This window comes from Phalacrocorax carbo, chromosome 8 (assembly GCF_963921805.1).
Source record: "Phalacrocorax carbo chromosome 8, bPhaCar2.1, whole genome shotgun sequence".
Taxonomy (NCBI): Eukaryota; Metazoa; Chordata; class Aves; order Suliformes; family Phalacrocoracidae; genus Phalacrocorax; species Phalacrocorax carbo.
Genome location: NC_087520.1, coordinates 1,953,164 through 1,973,926, shown reverse-complemented (window position 1 = coordinate 1,973,926; position 20,763 = coordinate 1,953,164). Strand labels below are relative to the sequence as shown.

At 45.6% G+C, this 20,763-nt stretch overlaps 3 protein-coding genes across 4 annotated transcripts in view; 2 read left to right on the top strand and 1 right to left on the bottom strand.

The window, feature by feature from the left end:
* Positions 1 to 7,229: 7,229 nt before the first annotated feature.
* GDF9 (growth differentiation factor 9) lies at positions 7,230 to 11,417 on the top strand. Of its 2 annotated transcripts, XM_064458263.1 has the most exons (3): positions 7,230 to 7,312; positions 8,006 to 8,216; positions 10,136 to 11,417. In XM_064458263.1, exons 2-3 carry the CDS (start codon positions 8,084 to 8,086, stop codon positions 11,080 to 11,082), a joined length of 1,080 nt encoding a protein of 359 aa, XP_064314333.1. In that variant the 5' UTR covers positions 7,230 to 7,312; positions 8,006 to 8,083; the 3' UTR covers positions 11,083 to 11,417. The 2 variants fall into 2 exon arrangements, with proteins under 2 accessions (XP_064314333.1, XP_064314332.1); XM_064458262.1 differs by having other exon boundaries at positions 7,244 to 8,216.
* Positions 11,418 to 13,234: 1,817 nt separating this feature from the next.
* On the top strand, positions 13,235 to 13,893 carry LOC104044227 (cytochrome b-c1 complex subunit 8). The gene is made up of 2 exons (XM_064458261.1): positions 13,235 to 13,455; positions 13,675 to 13,893. The coding sequence occupies exons 1-2, from the start codon at positions 13,302 to 13,304 to the stop codon at positions 13,767 to 13,769; spliced, it is 249 nt and encodes an 82-aa protein (XP_064314331.1). The 5' UTR covers positions 13,235 to 13,301; the 3' UTR covers positions 13,770 to 13,893.
* Positions 13,894 to 20,390: 6,497 nt separating this feature from the next.
* AFF4 (ALF transcription elongation factor 4) overlaps positions 20,391 to 20,763 on the bottom strand; it is a 54,052-nt gene continuing 53,679 nt past the window's right edge. The window contains exon 22 of the mRNA XM_064458259.1: positions 20,391 to 20,760. Coding sequence (XP_064314329.1) covers positions 20,741 to 20,760 — 20 coding nt within the window. The 3' untranslated portion in view covers positions 20,391 to 20,740. The remainder of the gene's footprint in view (positions 20,761 to 20,763) is intronic.

Below are 20,763 nucleotides of genomic sequence, written 5' to 3'. Positions count from 1 at the left end.
GAGCCACATCTGCTTGTGCAAAGGGAGGGAATACCCTGCAAACGCCGGGCCATACGGAGCGCGACCCACCACCCCACAAACCGCAGTAGGGGTCGGGATGTCGCTGCCAGCCAAGGACTTCGAGGCACAGGAACCCTCACAGAATACAATCACAGAATCATTCAGGGTGGAAAAGACCCTTAATACCATCAAGTCCAACCCCAAACCTAATGTGTAGCCGCGTACCGGGAGGATGTCCATGTATGAGGCATGAGAAGGGAGAGACTGGAAAAAGATTATCATTCTGGTAATTATTCTCCTGCAATTTTAAGAAGCTAAATTATAATTTAGCATTTTTTTTCTCACTAAGGGTCACATAAGGACTTGCATTTTAACCATATCTAATAGTACTGTAAAATACACAAGAGCCCAACAAAAGATAAAACACAGCTTCTTCACTCCTACCTTAGGGCCACAACTGGACCCTACAGCAGAGATGCTGCAGGAAGAGCCAGAACTGTTATTTTACTTAGGAACAATAAAAACATTTCCAGAAAAAGAAGAAATCACATCTGGTATACAGTGACTTACCTGCCCTGTACACTGTCTCAGGCAAGGTTTGAGGTAACAGCAGCAGGCTCTCCATTTTTCACAATTTTTATTCTTCAGGGCTTTCTTTGTTCTGCAGCTTGTAAACAGGAGCTTGCCAGGCAGGAAAATACACCAGGAAAGCAGAAAGTGATCATAACAAGCTCAACAAACTCAGCTTTCCACACCAGCACAGCAAGGCAAGAGGAAAAATATCCAACATAAGACCCCAGTTTCCTAGTTTTTAAAACAACTTGTTCCAAGTATTTTCTTTCTCCCTTCTGAAAAAAGCAAAGGGAGAGAACTCCTGCAGTCCTGCCTGCGCCTTTATGAAGAGGAGGGGAGAAAAAAACCTAAGTTCTACCTACTCATTTACATTTTCTCACTGAATCTTTCTAGACAGCTACAGTGCCTAAAACACACCTGACTATAGTATTGCATAACTTCACACTATAGCTGAATTAAGCTGACTATAAGATCTTCTCAAAAGCGACAGATCACCACCCCCAACCCTCTTCCTCACCAAAGAGCACACCTGGGGCTGCCCCACACCTTTGTACTGAGCGTGCGGCTGGGGAATGAGTCACTCGGCTCAGAGACCGGGTGAAAACTGCTCCAGCAACCCAAGGGAAAACACCAAAAGGCGAGGAGGAAAAGGCAGAACCCACCCCTGGCAGCAGCAGCTCTCAAACTGGATGAGACCTAGTCTCAAACTTGACCTGAAAGCCACGTTTTATGGATACATGTACGGTACCTCCCTGGAACAGAAACAGCACGCGCAAAGAAATAGCAGCTCGTTCATTAACTTCAGAAGTTTTATTTCAATAAAAATTTAACTCTATTAAAAGACTACCTCAGCCAGGTTCCACCCGGGGGTCGTATTTGTAAGTGTGCAGAAAAATTCTCCCATAATGGCTTTTTCAAAGACCTGCGTGAAATGATGCCGCGGGTTTCGCACGTTGCAGGCCGCGCGTAGCAAACCCGTCTGCCCTGCTCCTGCTTCGCGCAGCCCCGAGGTCGCGGAAGCGGCGGCGTCCCTCTGCTGCAGGGCCCCGCCAGGAGCCTTGCTCTGCTACCTACGGTAGCTGTTTTCTGCAGCTGTCGTTTCTTTTTCGGAGAACAAGCGCTCTTTATGTTTTTGAAGAATATCTGATTACAGGGAGAGACTTACTAATTTTCCATGTGATATTTGCTGAGCGGGTAAACTTGTGAGCGCCATACTTCAGCACCGAATGCCTACGTTCTTACCCAATCGTCGCACGGATGATGAAAAGTAATGAGTGAGGTGTGAACTAAATTCTCCACACAAATGAGCTCTAAGAAAGCACTCCAGGAGCAAGAACCCTCACGTCAGTAAAACCGAAGAGGTCTGACAAAGACACTGCAGCAATACCCAGGCGGCCGGCAGCAATCCTGCCTGCAAAGGGAAAACCAGGCTCATTTTCAGTGGCTGAGCGAGGCTGTCCGGCTGCTCTTCGCTAATCGCTTGTTTTCACAACAGGATGAAGTAAAACTTTTCCCACGCTGCTGCCTATTAAGCCACTAAACTCATGTACTAAACGAACCAACTAACTGATTACCTTGTCAAGAACATTTATTAATTCTAGTTGTACAAAGTGTCCGCAAGGTCACTTCGCCTCAGCGTTATTACACGGTCAGTTTACAGCAACGCCACGTAAGATAACAGGAAGGTAACGTGCCCAAAGGAAGGGCAGCAGGAGCTCTGAAACGTACCACGGCCCCAGCCTGGCACTGCCTTCATCTGCATCCTCTAAGAAGCCTTTGTGTTTATCTTTATCGCTGTGTCTTTGTACAGCAAACCCCGAAGTCAGACCAAGCCGGTTCATCTATCAGCTAATATTTTTTAACACTTGAAGGAATTGCTTATTTTATTGACAAATAAATAGTACAATAAACCAGAGATGAGTTTCACTTTTGGTCAGAATATCCTCATCCCATATAGAACGCACAAGATATTAAAATGTGTAGCAAAATGATACTTCCATAAACCTAGAATTTATTTTCATAAATCTAGAAACTCTGTCTAGAAATTGACTATCGGATCATCTACAACTTGATCGTTTAGCACAAAGAATAGATGCCTATTGTGAGCAATGGAAGTGTAGCTACGATATCCGTTAACTTTAGGCACCATTATAATGTAATGCCTTGGTGAAGCAGCCAGGGGAAGAGGCAGTGTTTTTTTTCTTTTTGGCTGACTCACTACTGTGCCCTTGGCAGGAGAATAAAACACAATAATATTATGCCGCTGGATAAAGCCACAGCATAAGCCTGGTCCCCTTAGCTCTACTAGGATCTAGGAGAAGGCAGTGTTTTTTAGCTAAGGCAGAAAGAGGCCACAGATGGCAATTATGAAAACAAAGAGGTGGGTGACCCGTCCCGCCCCAGCCCCCTGAGGCAGCCACCCGCTGCCTTCGCAGCAGCCAGCACCGCGACACGGAGCCCGGCTGTCTTCAGGCATGGCGAAAGTGGGAGACACCCCTGGAGGGGCTTTTGCTGTGCTCACCTCCTTCCCCTTCTCACCTTCCTCACTGGAGTGAACTGCCAGGGAATGATCTTTCCTCACCCTGATGCTTTGGGGACCGCAGCAGGCAGGTAAACATAGAAAGAGGCCCTCTTGGGCACACCTGCCTCATGCAGGTTTTTCCCTCGCCTGAGGACGAGACAACAATACCTTGTAAGTTTTGCATTATTTGAGGTTCTAAAACCTGATTACTGTGGAAGAAACACAGTGTTTCACCATGTCTCTAACGTACATCGTCACTGCTGCTGGCTTCTTACCTACCTACTGCAGCAATACCCTGCAGACAGCAAGCAATACTTGAGATGCAGTCACGATGGTGGCTGTACGCCTGCCTGGGTCTATCCCCTTCAGGTCCTTACAAAAGCAGCATTATCCTAGTGCTTGAATGGTTCATAATGCTTAATATTTTCATCCCCAGAGCACCCCTATAAGCTAAGGGACGCACCCTACCGACTCGCTCTCGTGGGGCCAGCTTCCATTGTTCACCCGTTACACTTCCAAACAAATCTGCCTGCTGTCCCTGACGCAAACAACAGCAATGCGCGCATAATCTTCTTTAAACCCCTGAGACTCTGCTCTTCTATGATGCCACCAAAAACAAGATAACTGTTCGTATGCTAAGTCCCTTCTCTTGTCCTATATTTAGGTGACAAGCTCTCTGGGCAGTTTAGTCCCTATTTATGCAGCACACAGGAAACGGGCTCACGGTCCATTAGGGCTAAATAATGATATAATATAAATTAAACGATTATATAAATAATGATAATAAAGTGATGGTAAATTAAAACATAAATGATACATGCAAAGCTGCACAGGTAGTAGGAGAAGTAGTCTGCATGAATAAAGGAATTAATAAACTATCCATCAGTGCCACAACTCATGTCTATGTCCAGGACATTTCAGTTCGTTTCCAAGCCCTTCGAGAAGGTTGACCTTTCAGCTAGGAAAAGAAGTCTTCCATGGGACAATTACAAATCTGATAAATGGGAAAAATCTCACCCACTGAGGCTGTGAAGAACAGCTCAAATGGCAGGTATGGCCACAAAGACAGTGGAGACTGCCGTAACCACCCGGTACAAGAAGGCAGGGAGGAAGAGAGAGGCAAACGGAGCCCAACCTTCTGGCTGCCATCAGCCTTGATGTTATCCTCAGGGAGATGAAAATGGGATGACTCGAGCATAAGCTGCTATGATCAGTGATAAAAAACTCTCTCTTTTATACTGTAGTCATAAAATCAGTGGTACATAGTTTTTTAGCTCTGATTCTGTCTTGTCAAGTAATGACATATATATGGATCATTGGTTCTTTAAAATAATTTGTGTGATCTTTTTGGTTTATGGCAGGAAGAAGCCACTAGAAGTAACAGGAAACATTTCTTCTTTTTAAATTGTTAGCAATTGCTAGAGCTCACATCTGTACAGCAGACACGTAACTCAGCTGTTAACTCTGCACGGGCAGTTAGCTAAGTTTCTGCAACATTATTAACAGGCCCTGCAGAGAGCACCTGATACTTCTTGTATTTCAAAGTCCACTGAATCAGCTCAGTGAGCCAAAATGAAAACACTTTGTTTATCGGGGCATAACAGCTACACCTGTGACTAATGCTTCTGCTCCCTTGTGGAAAGAAACAAACGTCATTATCCAGCTACGGGGCAAAGCCGCACATTCTCCTGCTCTGCTTTATAGGAATTTAAAAATTATTACATGCTTGTGGTAGTACAGACTAGGTACTCACACGGTGTTTCCCAGGGAAAAAAGGAAAATTCAGTTTCTGCTGCAACAATCTAATGATTAATAATAGAGATAATAAATATTTATGATATACAAAACATGAGACGATCAAACAATCAAATAATGGTCTGGATTTTAAAAAGATATGATGAAACTAATCTCCTTGGACATTGTGTTTTACTAAAGAAGTTTTTAATAACCTAAATGCTTGTGCACGTGTATTTGCAACCACCTACAAGTGTAGGTACGCCAGAATCTTCGCTCAAATGTAACTGCAGTTTGTAACTCTTCAGCAAATGATTCCAAGCACTGAGAAACCTGAAGTCCAGTAAAAAGTCACAGCCTGGATGATAAACTGGCTTTGGCAGTGAGCGTGGCTTACAGGGCTCTCTCCTTCCTCTTTCATTCCCTCCCCCAGGTCCTGACTCCCCTGCAAGTCGCTAGGCGTCAGTTCTGCATGCAGGGGTTGCTGTGACTGTGCTGGATCAGTAATCTGTTCGGGGGAACTGGATTTCAGAGGAAAAAATCAACAGCAACATAAACTCCAGTTTTCTCCCTCTTTTATTACAGGCTGCTGCAGAGCAAAGGGAGCCCAGTTTGTTAGAAGCCGCTCAAGAACTGCCTGAAGTTATAAACACTTTCATGGGAAGGCTCTAATGCTTCAGTACTGTTAAGAAGCCCTGCATTCCTACAGCCACTCTCAGAGCATTTCAGCTCCTGTTTATGCACTGAAAATGATCACGTTTTCTATAGGGTCTAGTAGTCAAATGCCATAGTCAAATCAACTGACCTATTAAACATTTCCACAGGTCTAGACCAACCAGTTCCTAAAAATGTGAAAACATAGTCCCAACATCCTTTGTAAGCCTCCACAGCACCCAGAATCATAGAATCATAGCATCATTTAGGTAGGAAAAGACCTTTACGATTATCGAGTCCAACCATAAACCTAACACTGCCAAGTCCCCCCAGTCAGACACCAGGATGAAGGAAAATGAACAAGATCTAACCTTCTTCTACCCCGAGCACCACTGGATGCTTGTCGGCATTGTGTTGCGCCGATGGCCCTCCAGCCATCCCTACAGCAGCTCCCAGCCTTGGCCAACCGAGCACGAGGCATTAGGTTTCTCCCTGTCATTACAGTCAGTGATGGTGCCTCATATATCGGTTCAAGTTGGATATATTTGGACTTTGACTTTTCGGCTTAGATTTCCAACAAGACAGCTAATAAATGTGGACAAGTTTTATGATCGGGCCACTAGACTATGCAAAAGAGCGGAATATATCTGGTCAGGGCTGGGGTTATATCTACAGTTAAAAATCTCCACGTCCTTTCGCCTGTTTCATGAACTTTTCAGTCTACTTAAGGAAAATTTTCAAAAGCTACATGTTTAAGAAAACCCTCTTCAATGCAGTGTATATATGAAAATATGTAAGATTATTTTGGCACTCACCATACAGAATAATAGTTGAGGATTTGCTCTGCCTTTAGCATCCAGAAGTACCACTCATGTCCTGTTGAGCCCTGAATTATTCAAGATAGGCTTAATTGTTCTCGGCTTGTCCAGCGGCTTCAGTAAGGTAAAGCAAATATTCACTTTTGGTTGGATTATTTTCCTACCATTTCAGCTCCCTGACTGGACCCACCACAAGACCTGATAACATCAGAAATCGGCACAAAGGAGAGAGCAGGAATCCACACTTGGTTTGTGGAAGAGGGTAGGGTTAAAGGGCAGCTTAAATTGTCATGGAACAGTAGAAACTGTAGTTACATTTGTTTGAAACTAATGTAACGTGGGAATAACTCAAACCCGGGAGGGCGGGAGCAGAGGAGCTTGTTTGGTGCAAGTGTGCCTGACTGCAGGATATATTTTTAAAATGAATCCAAGTACAGATCACCTTATTCAAAACAGTTTAAACATAGTGGACCTTACAAGTGACAGTATCCTTCCCTGTCTTATCATAATCAAATCAGCTTTAAGAAATCTAGCAGGAAAGGTTATATTTTTTCTCATTATAGATTGTTATCTGAATTAACCTTCCACTCCAAATCAATGAACGCCAGACTGATATTTCTGTAAGTTAATTAAATACTCTCTGAACAAGTGATCCTTTTTCCGGAGCCTTAAGATGTGAAAGTTAGATTATGGGTGACATTTCACTAGATTATTGATAACATCGCTCTAATTAAAAACAACTGTCATGAAAACAGATTTTCTTCCCCTGTATTTTCCTAATTAAATAAAACAAAAGCCCACCCCTTTAGTTATGTTCAGCTACAAGAGTTCCTGAATATTTCTGATGCAATCAGTTGGAGTCTTTCGGAGCACGCTCCGCAGATGGCTGACGCTGACTGGAAAAGCACGCTGCTCTTTGGATGCCTTACCTCAAACTGGAGGTCAATACGTGCTGTGCGCTGGAATGAACACGAATCTGATGGTACTATAATCACAGTCACCTCGCTCTCAGGTGGGTATTACTGTCTATAGAGAAGTGAAATGTGAGAAACAGGTGAACAGAAAATGAAAACCAGCTTCTTTCTTATTAGCTTATTATTGCTAAGAGCAATAATATTCAGCTTTATACAGACTTCTGCAAATAAAAATGGATTTAGACTAATCAATACTAACTTGTCTCCCCAGCTCCCTCTGGAGGCTGGCACTCACTCTTGTTTTGTAATTCACCATGTGAAAAAGGTTAACTCTCAGAATAAGGATTTTGTTTATAATATGCTTCCATTGGCGAAGGCTGTAGCCTAAATGCAAACAAGCATGTGGTTTCAGCAGCCAGCTGCAGATCTTTCTCCTCGCTTTCTAATCAGAAAGAAACCTCCCTCCCATTCCACAGCTGCAACATATATAAGGGATCGAGCTCCAGGACTCTTTTTTTTTCCTGCTTGAGTATTTTAGGGGAGGTGTTTTTTTGGCTGCAACCCTAAAGACTATGGAGAGTACTTGGAGAATTTGTGTGTGTTTCTATTGCTGTCTTCATTGGCTTTCATCTAGTATCCAGTGTTCCCCCCACTCCAGGGGTCGCATAGTCTCTGACAAGACCTCTGGGTTATTGGTAGCCCCTGAGGACAACGCTGGTGAGCTAAATCCACTGTTATGGCTGCCAAAGGGTGTGAGACGTGGATATGCCCTCTTGCCTCCCCTTCTCAAGGTGCTGTCTGACCGGGGACCTCAGAGCTGGGAAAGTGAGGCCCCCAGGCTACAACCAGACTCCAGAGCCCTTCGGTACATGAAAAGGCTCTATAAGATGTCTGCTACCAAGGAGGGAATCCCAAAGGCTACCAAGAGCCACCTCTATAACACTGTGCGACTATTCACTCCGTGTTCCGAATGCAAGCACCGCCACAGGGACCTAATGAAAGGTAGGTGTGTGGTGACCTGAGTTGCAAAGCGTCCATGTGTTCTGTGCTTGCAGCGTAATATAAAAATACTTAATTTCTTTAGAATTTCTTTAGAATGTTGCTATTCTAATCCTGATGGCTCTTCTCTTGAAGTGTAGGAGTTTTTCATAACCTACTTCTCCTTGAATGGCATTAGGCAGATTTCCCCCCAGTTTGGGAACTGCCACACAAATAGTGCTGTGTTCAAGATGATACTGATGCTTCAGGCTGACTCATTATGAGTCAGAGAAAACTCTATAATAGGTTCTAAGTAAAGTAAGAAAAGTGGAAAAAGTGGTTAGGTGTAATGGGCAAGACGTTTCTTTCTCCTGCCCATCTTGGTTCTGCTTTTTTTTCAAGGCCCCAGAAACACAGTGCTGTAACGAGACCTGTAACAAATGCCCAGAATCCCATGGCAAGGTGACTTTTCTCCTTATCTTCCACATTTGCTACAACCCAAATGTGTGAATGTCCTGAAGGGAAGAGTAAAACTACTTGTAAATCAGGCTCAGGACTGAAGCACAAGGATGGCTGGGCACTTGTAACTTACCATGCTTTCACGGTTTTCTTGAATGTGGTCTGCTCGCAGCAAGAGCAGCTAGAAATCCTTGCCTTTAGTTCTACTTACGTGGCTGCTGACAAGCCACCGGAGCTCTCCTGACTTAGATCTTCTCACTTAGAAAGAGAGAGACCCTTAAACACAAACATTGCACTTGTGCACAATAACAGCACTTTGAGGCTCAGTTAAGAATTATTCACTGTGGAAAAACCAAATTTTAAAAAAGTTTATGAATAAAATTTCCTGGCATAGTATAATCTACCAGCTCGGAAATATACTCACAATTAGGGGTTAATCTCATGATTATATATCTTAAATATAGTAATAATTAAAGTAGCAGCCTGAATCTGAACCAACTTCCTACAATTATTGAGGCTATTCAAATTCATGATTGTAGAAAAATTCATTAATACAGGAAATAAAAGTTTATCACGGTCTACAGAGCCCTCATCTGATTTCTGAATATATGGCCTATGTAAGCTTAAAGGGATCGCTTACTGCATTTGTGTGGTCAAAAATGAACAATTGCTAATTTACAGAAAAAATTCAGTGGCGAGTAGTAAAAACCCCAATATATTAAACATATGCTTTGATGACATCTGGAAAACAGGCCAGGAAATGGGTTTGCCAATCTCAAAATAAGATGGAAATTGGAGCAAATTCAAAGAATGCCAGAAGCATTCTTAACATCGGGGAAAAGGTAAGAGTAGTGTATCTTACCATAGGGGTGAACAGAATGTGTTCACAGAAGGTGTGTTCAGAATAACTTGGAAGCCCTGGTTCTTCTGCCTAAAAGAAAAGCAAAGAGACACTCATGAAAGAGTGATAATTTTCTTTAAGTAGTGCTAATAAATAAATTTCTGTCTTGCTGTTGCTCAGACTCGCTGGCAGCTGCTGGTCAAGAGACTTAAATAGGAGAAAATATGTGAGTGTTAACTAGTGTTAATGCTAAAAAGCTCTGAAAGCATTCACTTTAAAACTTTAGCTATTTCATTTCATGGCTTGGGTAATCTGCAGTGTGTAGTTCCTGTTTCAACACTGAAGAAAACTGCTAACTTCCTCCTGTACTGGGTTTTTAATTAAATGAATCCTAATACCTCTTAAAATTGTGGGTTTTCTTAGTTTTTTTGTCATATCTTAACTTTTAAATCCTATGCCCCTGACCAGAGTAGAAATTCCGTGTAACAGAAGTAAGGCAGGGCATCTCAACTGGTTTCTTCTGCCACTGAATTATTTCTGCTCATCTGCTATGTGACAGTATTTATGTCGGGGGGGGGGGGGGGGGACGGGGGGACGACGACCGAGATGCACTAACTCTAGAAGATTTTGTTTCCCTTCTCAGACATTCACTCGGTGGATTTACTCTTCAACCTGGATCGTGTCACTGCTCTAGAGCACTTACTCAAGTCGGTCTTGCTCTATTCCTTTGACACATCGGTTCCCATTTCTTCCTCCATTAAATGCACGTGCCATTTATCTATCAAGGAGCATGATTTTTCTGGCCAAGTGTGTCCCAGCATTTCACACTCTATAGCTTTTAGCCTGCACTTTGAAGTTAGAAAACGCAAGTGGGTTGAGATTGATGTGACTTCTTTTCTCCAGCCTCTAATTGCTACTAAGAGGAGGAACATTCATATGGCTGTGAACTTCACTTGTCTGATGGGTGATCCACAACAGAACACTAAACTGGAAAATCCTGTTAACGTGGCACTGGTTCCCCCTTCTCTTCTCCTTTACCTGAATGATACCAGTGAGCAAGCTTATCACAGGTGGAACTCGCTTAGATACAGAAGGAAAAACCCAGTGCGGCCCAGGCGAAGGAACAGCCTGCATGTTGATCCTGCAGGTGACAAAGAAAAGGATTCACAGGGTAAAAGGGCCTCTCGACAGCGAAGAGAGGAGAATCTGAAAGAAGTGCCAGTGGCTCCACCCTATAATTTGAGTGAATATTTCAAACAATTTCTGTTCCCTCAAAACGAGTGTGAGCTTCACAACTTCCGCCTAAGTTTTAGCCAACTAAAATGGGACAAATGGATAATCGCACCACACCGGTACAGCCCGCAGTATTGCAAAGGCGAATGCCCGAGGGTGGTCGGGCACCGTTACGGCTCTCCCGTACACACCATGGTACAGAACATAATATACGAGAAGCTGGACTCAACCGTCCCAAGGCCCTCCTGTGTTCCTGCCGAATACAGCCCACTGAGCGTCCTGACCATAGAGCCCGACGGCTCTATTGTCTACAAGGAGTACGAAGACATGATAGCTACCAGGTGCACTTGTCGATAGTGAGTGAACCCTGATCGGTTTTACTCCGGGTTTGGGTATTTTTGTGTTCTCAAAGTCCCTGGAGCTTTAATCAACTGAACAGCATTTGTGTAACTCTGATAGCTCTAAAGAACTGGTTAGGGTTTAGCATGGAGTTAGTAGAAGGTGTTTACATCATAGCACTTATTTTTGTAACCACTCAGCCTTTCTAGAATGTGAAATGAAATGTAAATAGTATCTTTTTATTGGAATAATGTTGCATTTAAAAATGTGGAAAAGGTTTCAACTACAGATGTCTATTTTAAGCTGTTTTGTTATACATTTAAAAAAAAAGAAATAAATGCCCATCACGCATACCACTTGCATTCGGTGCCTGCTAGTTTTCCTCTAGATAAAGAAATCTTTTGTGTGACACCTCCAGCCTCTAAAGAGGGGAAAGAGATTACTGCCTCAGCTTTTCATTCTTTTTCCCTACCACATTTCCAGTTCCCCCAGGCAAGAAGACAACTCCTCCTCACCGTAGGAAAGTTACATGTAACTTCCTCATGTAAGAAGTTATACTGTTGTTTCTTGCTTTTCTTCTCTCGTGCTCTTTGGGCTTTCTTGGCCATGGGTGGTAAGGATTTCAGGACAGCTGTGGGGTAACGTGCAAATGTAAGTCACTGAACTATTTGTGTAAGATGCAGCACCAGCTTATTGCTGAGCTGGTAAAAACAGACACGCTTGATCCAGTTCAAGAACGAATCACACACTGCTCATGGGGTGAGGGCTCTGGATTCTACCTGTGGAACTACGCTGCCACTTGCATCTGAAGGATGGAGACATGCTCAATGCTGTCAGCTTTTTTTAAAAAAAAAAAAGGGGGGGGGGGCTTTGAGAAGCCTATTAACTGAATTTAAATGCTGTTAAATTGCTTTAGTAGTCTGAAAAGGTGGAGCTACAGCCTTGGTTACTTGCACAATGAAATTGTATGTAACAGCACCTTATTTCTATATGCTTTCAAACCAATATTTTACTATAATTGATATATTTTCTCCTAGACTAGTTTTAAGAATTTTGTCAAAAAATGCTGGTTTCAGGCTGGGGACCTAAGCTAGAGGGCTTTAGATGGGGCTTACACAGACACGTGCAAAAAGCCCCAGCTTTGGTAGGGATTTCTTTTTTTAATTAAAATTTTAAAGGATGTAGAGCAGCAGGGTCTTTAAATCTCATTACAAATAGCCTTTAAATGCTGACTTGCTAATGCACTGATACATAAATACCTCAACTTTCTACACGAAGCCACCTAAGCAAACCTTAACCTTAGATCCTGACCTGTGCAATTCCACAGGGCTTGGCCTGGGGCTCTGAGTGCAGCCTGGCAGGGAAAGGACTGTCAAAATGAAATGCCCCAACCAAAGACTGGAACCATTGAACTAAAAATTGCGCTCACTTTGGCTCTAACTGAAGGTATGTTTGAAATAAATACCAAAAGCTCAAGGCAAGTATCTTGATGTTGAGCAATATGCTCCCAGCCTGTGATCACCACTACATCTGATTGGTTTAATTCCAATTACCTAATACTGTGTCACTCCCGCTAATCCCTTCCAAACATTGGGAATACAGCTTCACCGAGCTGCCAAGGAGGAAAATAAATTATTAATTAGTTACTTAATTTCTGGCACAAATGGAAAGGCTTTATTAAGATCTAGTGCTTAAGTCAAGCTGAAGAAACTGCAGTTTTGGGTCAGCTACAAGCAGCTTCAGAAATGTGTAACCTCAGTAAAGGATTAAAAGTTTAAAGATCACATTCTCCAGGGTCCATTTATGTCGCTACATCTTCTTCAGCCCGCAGCGATACTTACGCTGATAATAATTCTAATACTCAAGCCTGCTTGCTGTAGCGGTAGGAAACCATCACGGCCACAGAAAGGCGGCCGTTTCTCTGAGGATAAGCTCGTCTTTGGTATTAACGAAAGGATTTTTAAGAGCGCACCCCATCCTAAACGAGCATGTAGTGCCTCGTCTTTGAAACGCTCCCACTCAGGGGGAGTTTCACCGGGATTAAATTATTGCAATTGTGGTGTGGAAACTGTGGTTTTATAGTGATCGGGGACAAACGGCGGGGGTGGAGGGGAGACGCGCTCTGAGGGAACGTCCGCCGCCCGCCCCGGAAGCGGAAGCGGCATCTCAGCTGCCGCTTCCGCTTCCGGGGCGTACGGCGGCCGCAGCCCTGGTGGGGAAGGTGACCGGTGGCCGCCATGGGCGTTCAATTCGGTAACCTGGCCCGGGTCCGCCATGTCATCACCTACAGCCTTTCGCCCTTCGAGCAGCGCGCCTTCCCCAACGTCGTCTCGCAGGGGCTGCCCAACGTCTGGCGGCGCTTCAGTTCCCAGGTCTTCAAGGTGGCGCCCCGTGAGTACGGCGGGAATTACCTCAGGGGCGGCCTGAGGGAGCGAGTTCCCTCGTTCCCCCTCAGAACCGTCGTTCTGGGGATGTGGGAGGCCGGGGCGGGCGCCTGTGTCACGGTGGCTTTGTGTAACGCTGTCTCTTGTCAAAGAAACCCGGTGGTGGAAACCACCCTGCGCTGTCCTTATTGCAGCGCGACTTGTGAGTGTCCCCTTTCCTTTGCAGCCTTTGTGGTAGCCTATCTCGTTTACTCCTGGGGAATGCAAGAGTTTGAGCGACTGAAGAGGAAGAACCCCGCCGACTATGAGAACGACCAGTAATCGAGTTAACGAGGAGATTGTTACCTGACTGCACTATCGACTTTGTCTCGCTATGTTCACATGACTAGAAGCGTATTAAAAGGGAGATAAGGTCTGTCTAATAAACTTTAACTTTGCCCCATGACTTTGTGTGGAATCTGTGTCTTGGGATGTTTAAGGCGAGTAGCATCGAATGTCTGTCTTGTTCGCTCTGTTCAGGGTGATAATCAGGCTAAAGGTCTGTATGCTCAGGAGTTTTTATGTTAGAGCATTTCCAGCTTTTTCTGACTCCTGTTTCTTTGAAACCTTTCTTGCTATAACCAGTACAGCCTGCAGCTGGAGGTGATGCAAAATAACAGCTCTTTGCTCCCTTCACCTCTCCATCACTGGCCGCTTCTTTTTCCTTTAGCCTTGATATCTGTGAAAAACAAACAGGCTGCCTGATTTGGTATTGACCAAAACTGCATGAGCTGGCTGGTGGCTGGGACTGGACGTGGACCCTGACCCTCTGTGCAGAGGCTCTCCCTCCACGAGGAGCCCTGGCAGAAGGCAAGGGGTGATGGGCATGAGCTGCACTGGGAGAGGTTTTGCCTCGATGTAAAAAAGGCAGTTTTTGCTGTAAGAACATGCTCCTGGGGAGGGGGGAGCCCCCATCGCCGCAGGTTTTCAAGGTGTGACTACGCAGGGTGCCGGATCATCTCCGGGCTCCCTTCCCATAAAGGGCTGGACCAGACAATCTTTTGAGGTCCCTTCCAACCTGGGCTGTTCTGTGATCCTGTGATTCTAATTACCTAGTTATATCAACTACTGTTAATTGGACAATTAACTGCAATTCTGGTATCTATCTGATCAGTGTTAACAGGCTGGATTAGAAGCTGCTTCCTGGAAACTACCAGGAGAAACAAGACTGTTCAATACCTGAAGATGATTTAAAAACAAATGCTGGTAGTAAAATTACTGAAGTATGTGAGAAGGAAATTCACCCGGAGGCTTTGAGCATATAAACAAGCTTCACTGTTTGAAGTCTGGAACACCCAGCTGGTTCTTTTATACCTTTTTTTTCCCCTTTCAGTCTTCAGCTGTCTCAAGCTCACGCCCCACACAAAGCAACACGGGTGCCTTCCCTGTAGTGCCATTCCTGGTGCGGGTACTGAGTTTGTCTTACCCACAGGGTGGGAGGGATGATCCCGTTTTAGGGTCTCGCTGTGCTCAGGGCTGGGCTCTGGAAGACAAAGGTGCTTGGTCTCTCACTCAGTTTTTATAGCTGAATGTTTTATTCTTCTGGGGTTCTTCACATATGTTTAGAAAGCACATGAGCCTCAGCTCAGTCTCGGGGCTGTTCCTGCTGCTCTTGTGTTTACTCCAAATACAGTCTGAGGCTGGCATAAACTGCTGCTTTGCTCCGCTCTAGTGAGACCCCCCTGCAGCGCTGCAGCCAGCTCTGGGCCCTCGGCACAAGGATGTGGAACTGCTGGAGCGGGGCCAGAGGAGGCCACAGAAATGCTCCGAGGGCTGGAGCCCCCCTGCTGCGAGGCTGGGCTGGGAGAGCTGGGGTTGTTCAGCCTGGGGAAGAGAAGGCTGCGGGGAGACCTTATTGCGGCCCTTCAGTGCTTAAAGGGGGGCTGTAGGAAGGATGGGGGTGACCTCTTTAACAAGGCCTGTTGTGACAGGACAAGGGGTGATGGTTTTAAACTAAAGGAGGGGAGATTTAGACTGCATATGAGGAAGAAATTTTTTACAATGAAGGTGGTGAAACCCTGGCCCGGGTTGCCCAGAGAGGTGGTCGATGCCCCATCCCTGGAAACATCCCAGGTCAGGCTGGACGGGGCTCTGAGTGACCTGGTCTGGTTGGAGATGTCCCTGCTCCCTGCAGGGGGGTTGGACTGGGTGGCCTCTAAAGGTCCCTTCCAACCTAAACCATTCTATGACTCTCTGATAAACAGGAGTAATACAAGTCAAGTCACCCAGTAGTGCAGGTTGTGCCAGAAGTACTCTGTGCTTAAATTTAACCTGCGTTTCAGTTCATTGGCATTTTCTAGGCAGCTTAAGCAAGCAGAGAGCTGGTCAAGATGTCCAGAGGCAGGCTTTATTCCAAAGTTGCACTTGTGTTCTGCTAATTTAGCAGAACTAAGGAGATGAATTAAGAAATTAATATTAAGCCTCCAAAAGCACCCACGGCAGCTGAGGGGTAGCCTAAATGATAGTGTGTGTGAAATTCTGTGTCGGTAGCTTCAGCAAATCCCTACTTTTCAATACGTTTTGCCTCAGCAGCTCTGCTGAAGGTGAGCAGCTCACCTCGGTCCCTCTCGGGAGGTCTCTGCCCCTGTTCGCAGACGGCTGAACTGTGCCCAACCAGCTGCGAGGCGACTGTAAACAGCACGGCACCTTCACCTCGCCAGCGAGGGCTCGGGCAGCGGCGCGGCCCTGCTGCAGTGTCAGCAGCCAGGGCAGCGCCTGCTCCTCGCCCTCTGCTCCACCGGCGGCCGAGGCCCGGTGCCCCTGCGCTCGCCAGGGGTGCCCGCGGGGCCCAGCCTGCTGGGCAGGGAGCCGGATGCGGAGCCCGTCACGCATGGGGACGGCTCCTGTGGGACGCGTGGCACGCAGCAGTCCGGCCGGTGGGGATTTCCACATCTAAAAAGGGCGTTAGACAGTTTCTCAGTCACCCGATTCATTTCTCACCCCCTTTGCTACACGTTAGACGTAGCAACATTTAACGGCTATTTTTTTTCCTGTTATGAGCCCATCTTTGCTGTGGCGGTGTACTGGTGCGCTGGACTCGCATACACAGAAACAATTGGTTTGGTTTTTTTTCTTTTCCCCAGTTTGTTGCACAGAATAAATGGGTTGCTGCCTGAAAGAGATATGCTGATGCCGTTAATAACCCAGGAGGACACACAACAATTCTGACGCATCGTCACAAAGTACTAGTCTTACCTAGCCAAAACAGCTGAGAAGCAACTTACAGAGGGCACTGCTGTCAGAGTTGCGAGAGCTCTTACTGCCAATCCTGTGCTCCACGGGTAAAGTCAAGACTACTGCTGCTGCCTCTTGCTCTCCTTTCTCTGTTCTATGCTAGTGCCTAGTGGAAACAGCAGAAATTAGAACTCAGATGCATGTAAACAAAGGACTTAGTGGGAAAAACCATTGAGAATTTACAGCCAAATATAAAAGAAAGTCCTAAGTTCAGCTGTTCGATGTGCCGTGATTTACTGTCCCGTTGCCTTCCCTTTGTAAGACCCAGGAAGGTGAAATCATGAAGGGTTTCGATCCCTCCTCCCAGGGGAGCAAGACAAAAAGGGCAGAGGAAAGAGTGTAAGAAGAACCCTAGGGGAGGAACTCATTTTCTAATAGTGGTTGCAGACAATATGCTGGGAAGGGGTTTTATTTAATCCCAGTGAAGTGCGGGCTAAGGGTAATCATGTGCAGGCAGGAACCTGACAACATGGCATTATCTTAATCTAAGTAACTTGCCTTCCACGCTGGTACTTACGCCTCCGTGTTAAGCAATCACAGAAAGCGGTAGCCTGTTATGTCTGGATTTGTACTGACAATTTAGCTAAAACACGGTTCACTTTTATACGGTATCTTCCTATTTGAAGTAACACAAACCACAGCGTGCTCCATAACCTACACCTGCTTGGCACGAATCAGTTGGTATTCTCTTCATGTTACTCTGCAATCTCAAAAATCTCCTGCCTGTGACAGACACGGCGTACGCGGGACAGATGCGGGAGCCAGATGCACGGGCCCTCCCAGATGAGGAGGAGGGGGAGCGCGTACCAGCAAGGCCCATTTACAGACTGGTAATCTCAGGCATACGCTCCTCCTGTTTCTCCCGGTGCCGGTAAGCTCAGAGGACTGTAGAGGAGAGAAGGATTAGGTAGCTCTTCTTAACCATTCTGTTCTCTAGGCTGTTGTAATCTTATTTCACAATGTTAAAAATGAGGACCACTCTCAATGGCCACCTGCCCATCCACACCACTGGGAGCTGCCGGCACCGCTCAGAAGGCGAGTTATGCTGCAAGGTTCAGAGCCAGGCTGTAGCAGAGACGGCTCACCTACAGAAACCATAGTCCTGCCGCACGGAGCAACTCGGCTCCAGAAAACCCTTGCAGCGATCTCTTCTACTTTCGGGATTAGCTGTCATGGGGTTGTCGCCTTTAAATACACGTCAGGATCCTCGGAAGAAGAGGTCTGTTATTTATTGTGCGTAACATACTTTTTACATTCCAAAACCCATCCAAAAAGTGTTATATTTGCTTCTTGAGTAGCGTGTGCCTGGGAAGGAAGGCTAAGTAACTTACGATTCTTTCACTTACCAAGAATGAGAAGCAGAATCAAAAGCACGACTCTGCTCCAAATAAGCTAGATAAGATAATACTTACCCCCAGCTGGCAAACTCAGCGCTGCACACGCTGTGGTTGTCACAGAAGCTAAATAAGGTTATGGCTTTTGATCTTTACCATAATACTTTGGGCCAACCACCCGTTTGCTTGCAAGTGCACCATGGGGTTCTGGTAACATGTTAGGGAGGTTTTAAAAAAGGGAACAGTTGGCACAACTGGGAAGCTGACCAGACAAAGTACAAGTGGAAGGAGAGTAAATCATTAGCCAGACAGACAGGCCTTGAACCAGATCGCTTCAGCAGATGCTAACTTAGTAATTCCCTCTCGCTCCGAAATGAACTTTGTTCCTGTAATGACTGACAGCTGATGCAACGATAAGAGAATGAAGTCTATAAAAATCTAGCCAAAGCCTGGGAAGTTCTACCTGGGGCTCTTCCTCCCTCCTCCCCCCACAGCTGGTCCTGCGGTCGAAGTGACAGCTCAGCCTGTGAAGATGCACTGTTGGAAGGTGATGGCGGTCCTTTTGCTCTGCTCACTGCTGCTCAGCCAGGTAAAGAGAGAGAATTATTTCAAGTGCTAATTCAAACGGCCAGGTAGTTAATAAAAACTGTTACGATTTGCACGAAGACTAACTGGCACGAGCTGGAGGTGACAGCAGAACGCTCTCAGAGGATTCAGTATCATAGAAAGTAGAGTAGCTGCCTAGTGAATACTGGGTTACCCTGAGACATAACTTCACAAGTAATTCTGCCTTCCCTCCCAAGAAGATTAAAGAATATAGTTAATTTTTATACTTCTTCCTTATCTGGGGTTAGGATATGAGCAGCTATACTTTGACAGAGCCTGCTATGATCTGAAAATGGGAAAGGTTTCACGTTCCTCACTTAGGACTGTTGACCTCAGCATCAGAGGGACCGAGCGCCTTCAGTTGCTGCCGGCTCCTGACAGTCGCACGACGACTCTGTTTCAGACACACGGCGCTTCCTTGCCCCTCCGACAGACTCGGCTAACGAGGCAGAGGCGGATGACACCCTTCTGGAGAGGAGTCTCGCTGAGACCCATCGGAGCCTCGTGCAGGGATAACAGCGAATGCATCACAATGCTCTGCAGGTAACTAACCCGCACCCACGTTCAGGCTCGGCGACACTTAATGTTATATTTTGTAGAGGAAGTTCTCGCTTATTCTCACCCAAACGAGGTATGGAGTTAATTCTGTGCATAAAGATACCCGGAGTGGGGATGGGGCAATGGATTTAGATCCCTTTTGTAAGCAGTGCAAACAGAGCAGAGTCCAAGTGCCCTTGATTACAAGCCTTAGTCTTTTTGTTGCAACCCCAAATAACCTGTCTTTTCAAAAAGAACATGGCATTCTAGGCAGCTTTTAGGTAATCACTTCGACACCTTAAAATTAACCCTTCTTAAAGCCAATACTGTTCACTTTAAAGCAAGTATTAATTAAAAGCAGTATCTTAACCTAAATTAATCACTTTAAGGTGATTACTCAAGCTCGTAGTTTAAAAGACAACTAAAACAACAAAAGCCATTTAGTTCTCGTGGGCCCTAGACAGGAACAAATTGTCCAACTGCATATAGTTAAATTGATTAGTTAAAATGACTACTAAAATTAGTTAAAATTAGTGACCGAGAGCTGATTTTGGGCGGCACGTACCGTACACGTAGCAGACAGCAGAGACAGGGTAGAACAGATCTGTTTTCTGCTGTACATAAACGTAACAGGATGGGTAGTCGGGCTGCTATTTTGCATGCATTTGAAATGCATCACGTGGCTCTACTGATTAACACGGGTGATCTGTAACAGCAGCTCCAGCAGGACACAGAAAGGGGTTTCTATTGTGTGTAACTCCTACACCGCGGCCTGAGCGTATAGCCCTGGGTAACACGCGTTTCGGAGTTGCTGTGCAAAGCAAAGACCCTAAAATGAATCAGGAGGAAGTGAATAGAGTTAAAGAGGTGAATGGGATGCGCACAGCTACCTGAGCTGCTGTGACAGCTGGGCGAGAGCAGCGCTGCTGAGATCTAGCGGAGGACGTACGCCGAGCCCTGCGCAGCTGGCGGTCCGAGCCGGCAGCGCCTGACGATGGTTTGTTTTCCAGGAAGAACCGCTGTTTCCTTAGAACAGCCTTGGAGTGACCTGTCACGATGAAGAACACCCATCACTGTTACTGCCAGCAACGCTCCGCTCTACTTGTGAAATATTTATTGACCGTTCAAGAGCGAGGACAGTGAACCGAGCAATACGTATGTTTAACATCTCTGTTGTATGAACTGATCAAAGGACTTCCAAGAGCTTGAGAGCATCTCCTAACCACGGCTGTACCTCTGCACCACGCGCTTCAGGACGACTCTGGCCATGCTCAATAAAAGGACTCTGCATCTCATGTTCGGTTTGGGTTTTTGTAACTTTTTTTTTTTTTTTTAAAAGGTGTGAATTAAAAATTTATATCCAGCAAACCACCTTGGTTCTCCTTGTATCCGGTGAGCAAAGCGTACGGTGAGCGCGCTTCAGGCGTTTCAAGCAGGGGTGCTTATTTCAAACTGGACTTTAGACATTTATCCTTCAACCTGGCAAGTGCACAAAGTAGAGCATGCTTCCACCTCGCTTCAGTCTCAACAGCTGAACTCTTATCAGCACTTCAGATAAAGGCCTG

Coding starts and splice junctions, on each gene's coding strand:
- GDF9 (XM_064458262.1), top strand. CDS start 7,787: ATGGAGAGTACTTGGAGAATTTGTGTGTGTTTCTATTGCTGTCTTCAT. Junction 8,217..10,135: donor CCACAGGGACCTAATGAAAG/GTAGGTGTGTGG, acceptor TTCCCTTCTCAG/ACATTCACTCGGTGGATTTA.
- LOC104044227 (XM_064458261.1), top strand. CDS start 13,302: ATGGGCGTTCAATTCGGTAACCTGGCCCGGGTCCGCCATGTCATCACC. Junction 13,456..13,674: donor GGTCTTCAAGGTGGCGCCCC/GTGAGTACGGCG, acceptor TTTCCTTTGCAG/CCTTTGTGGTAGCCTATCTC.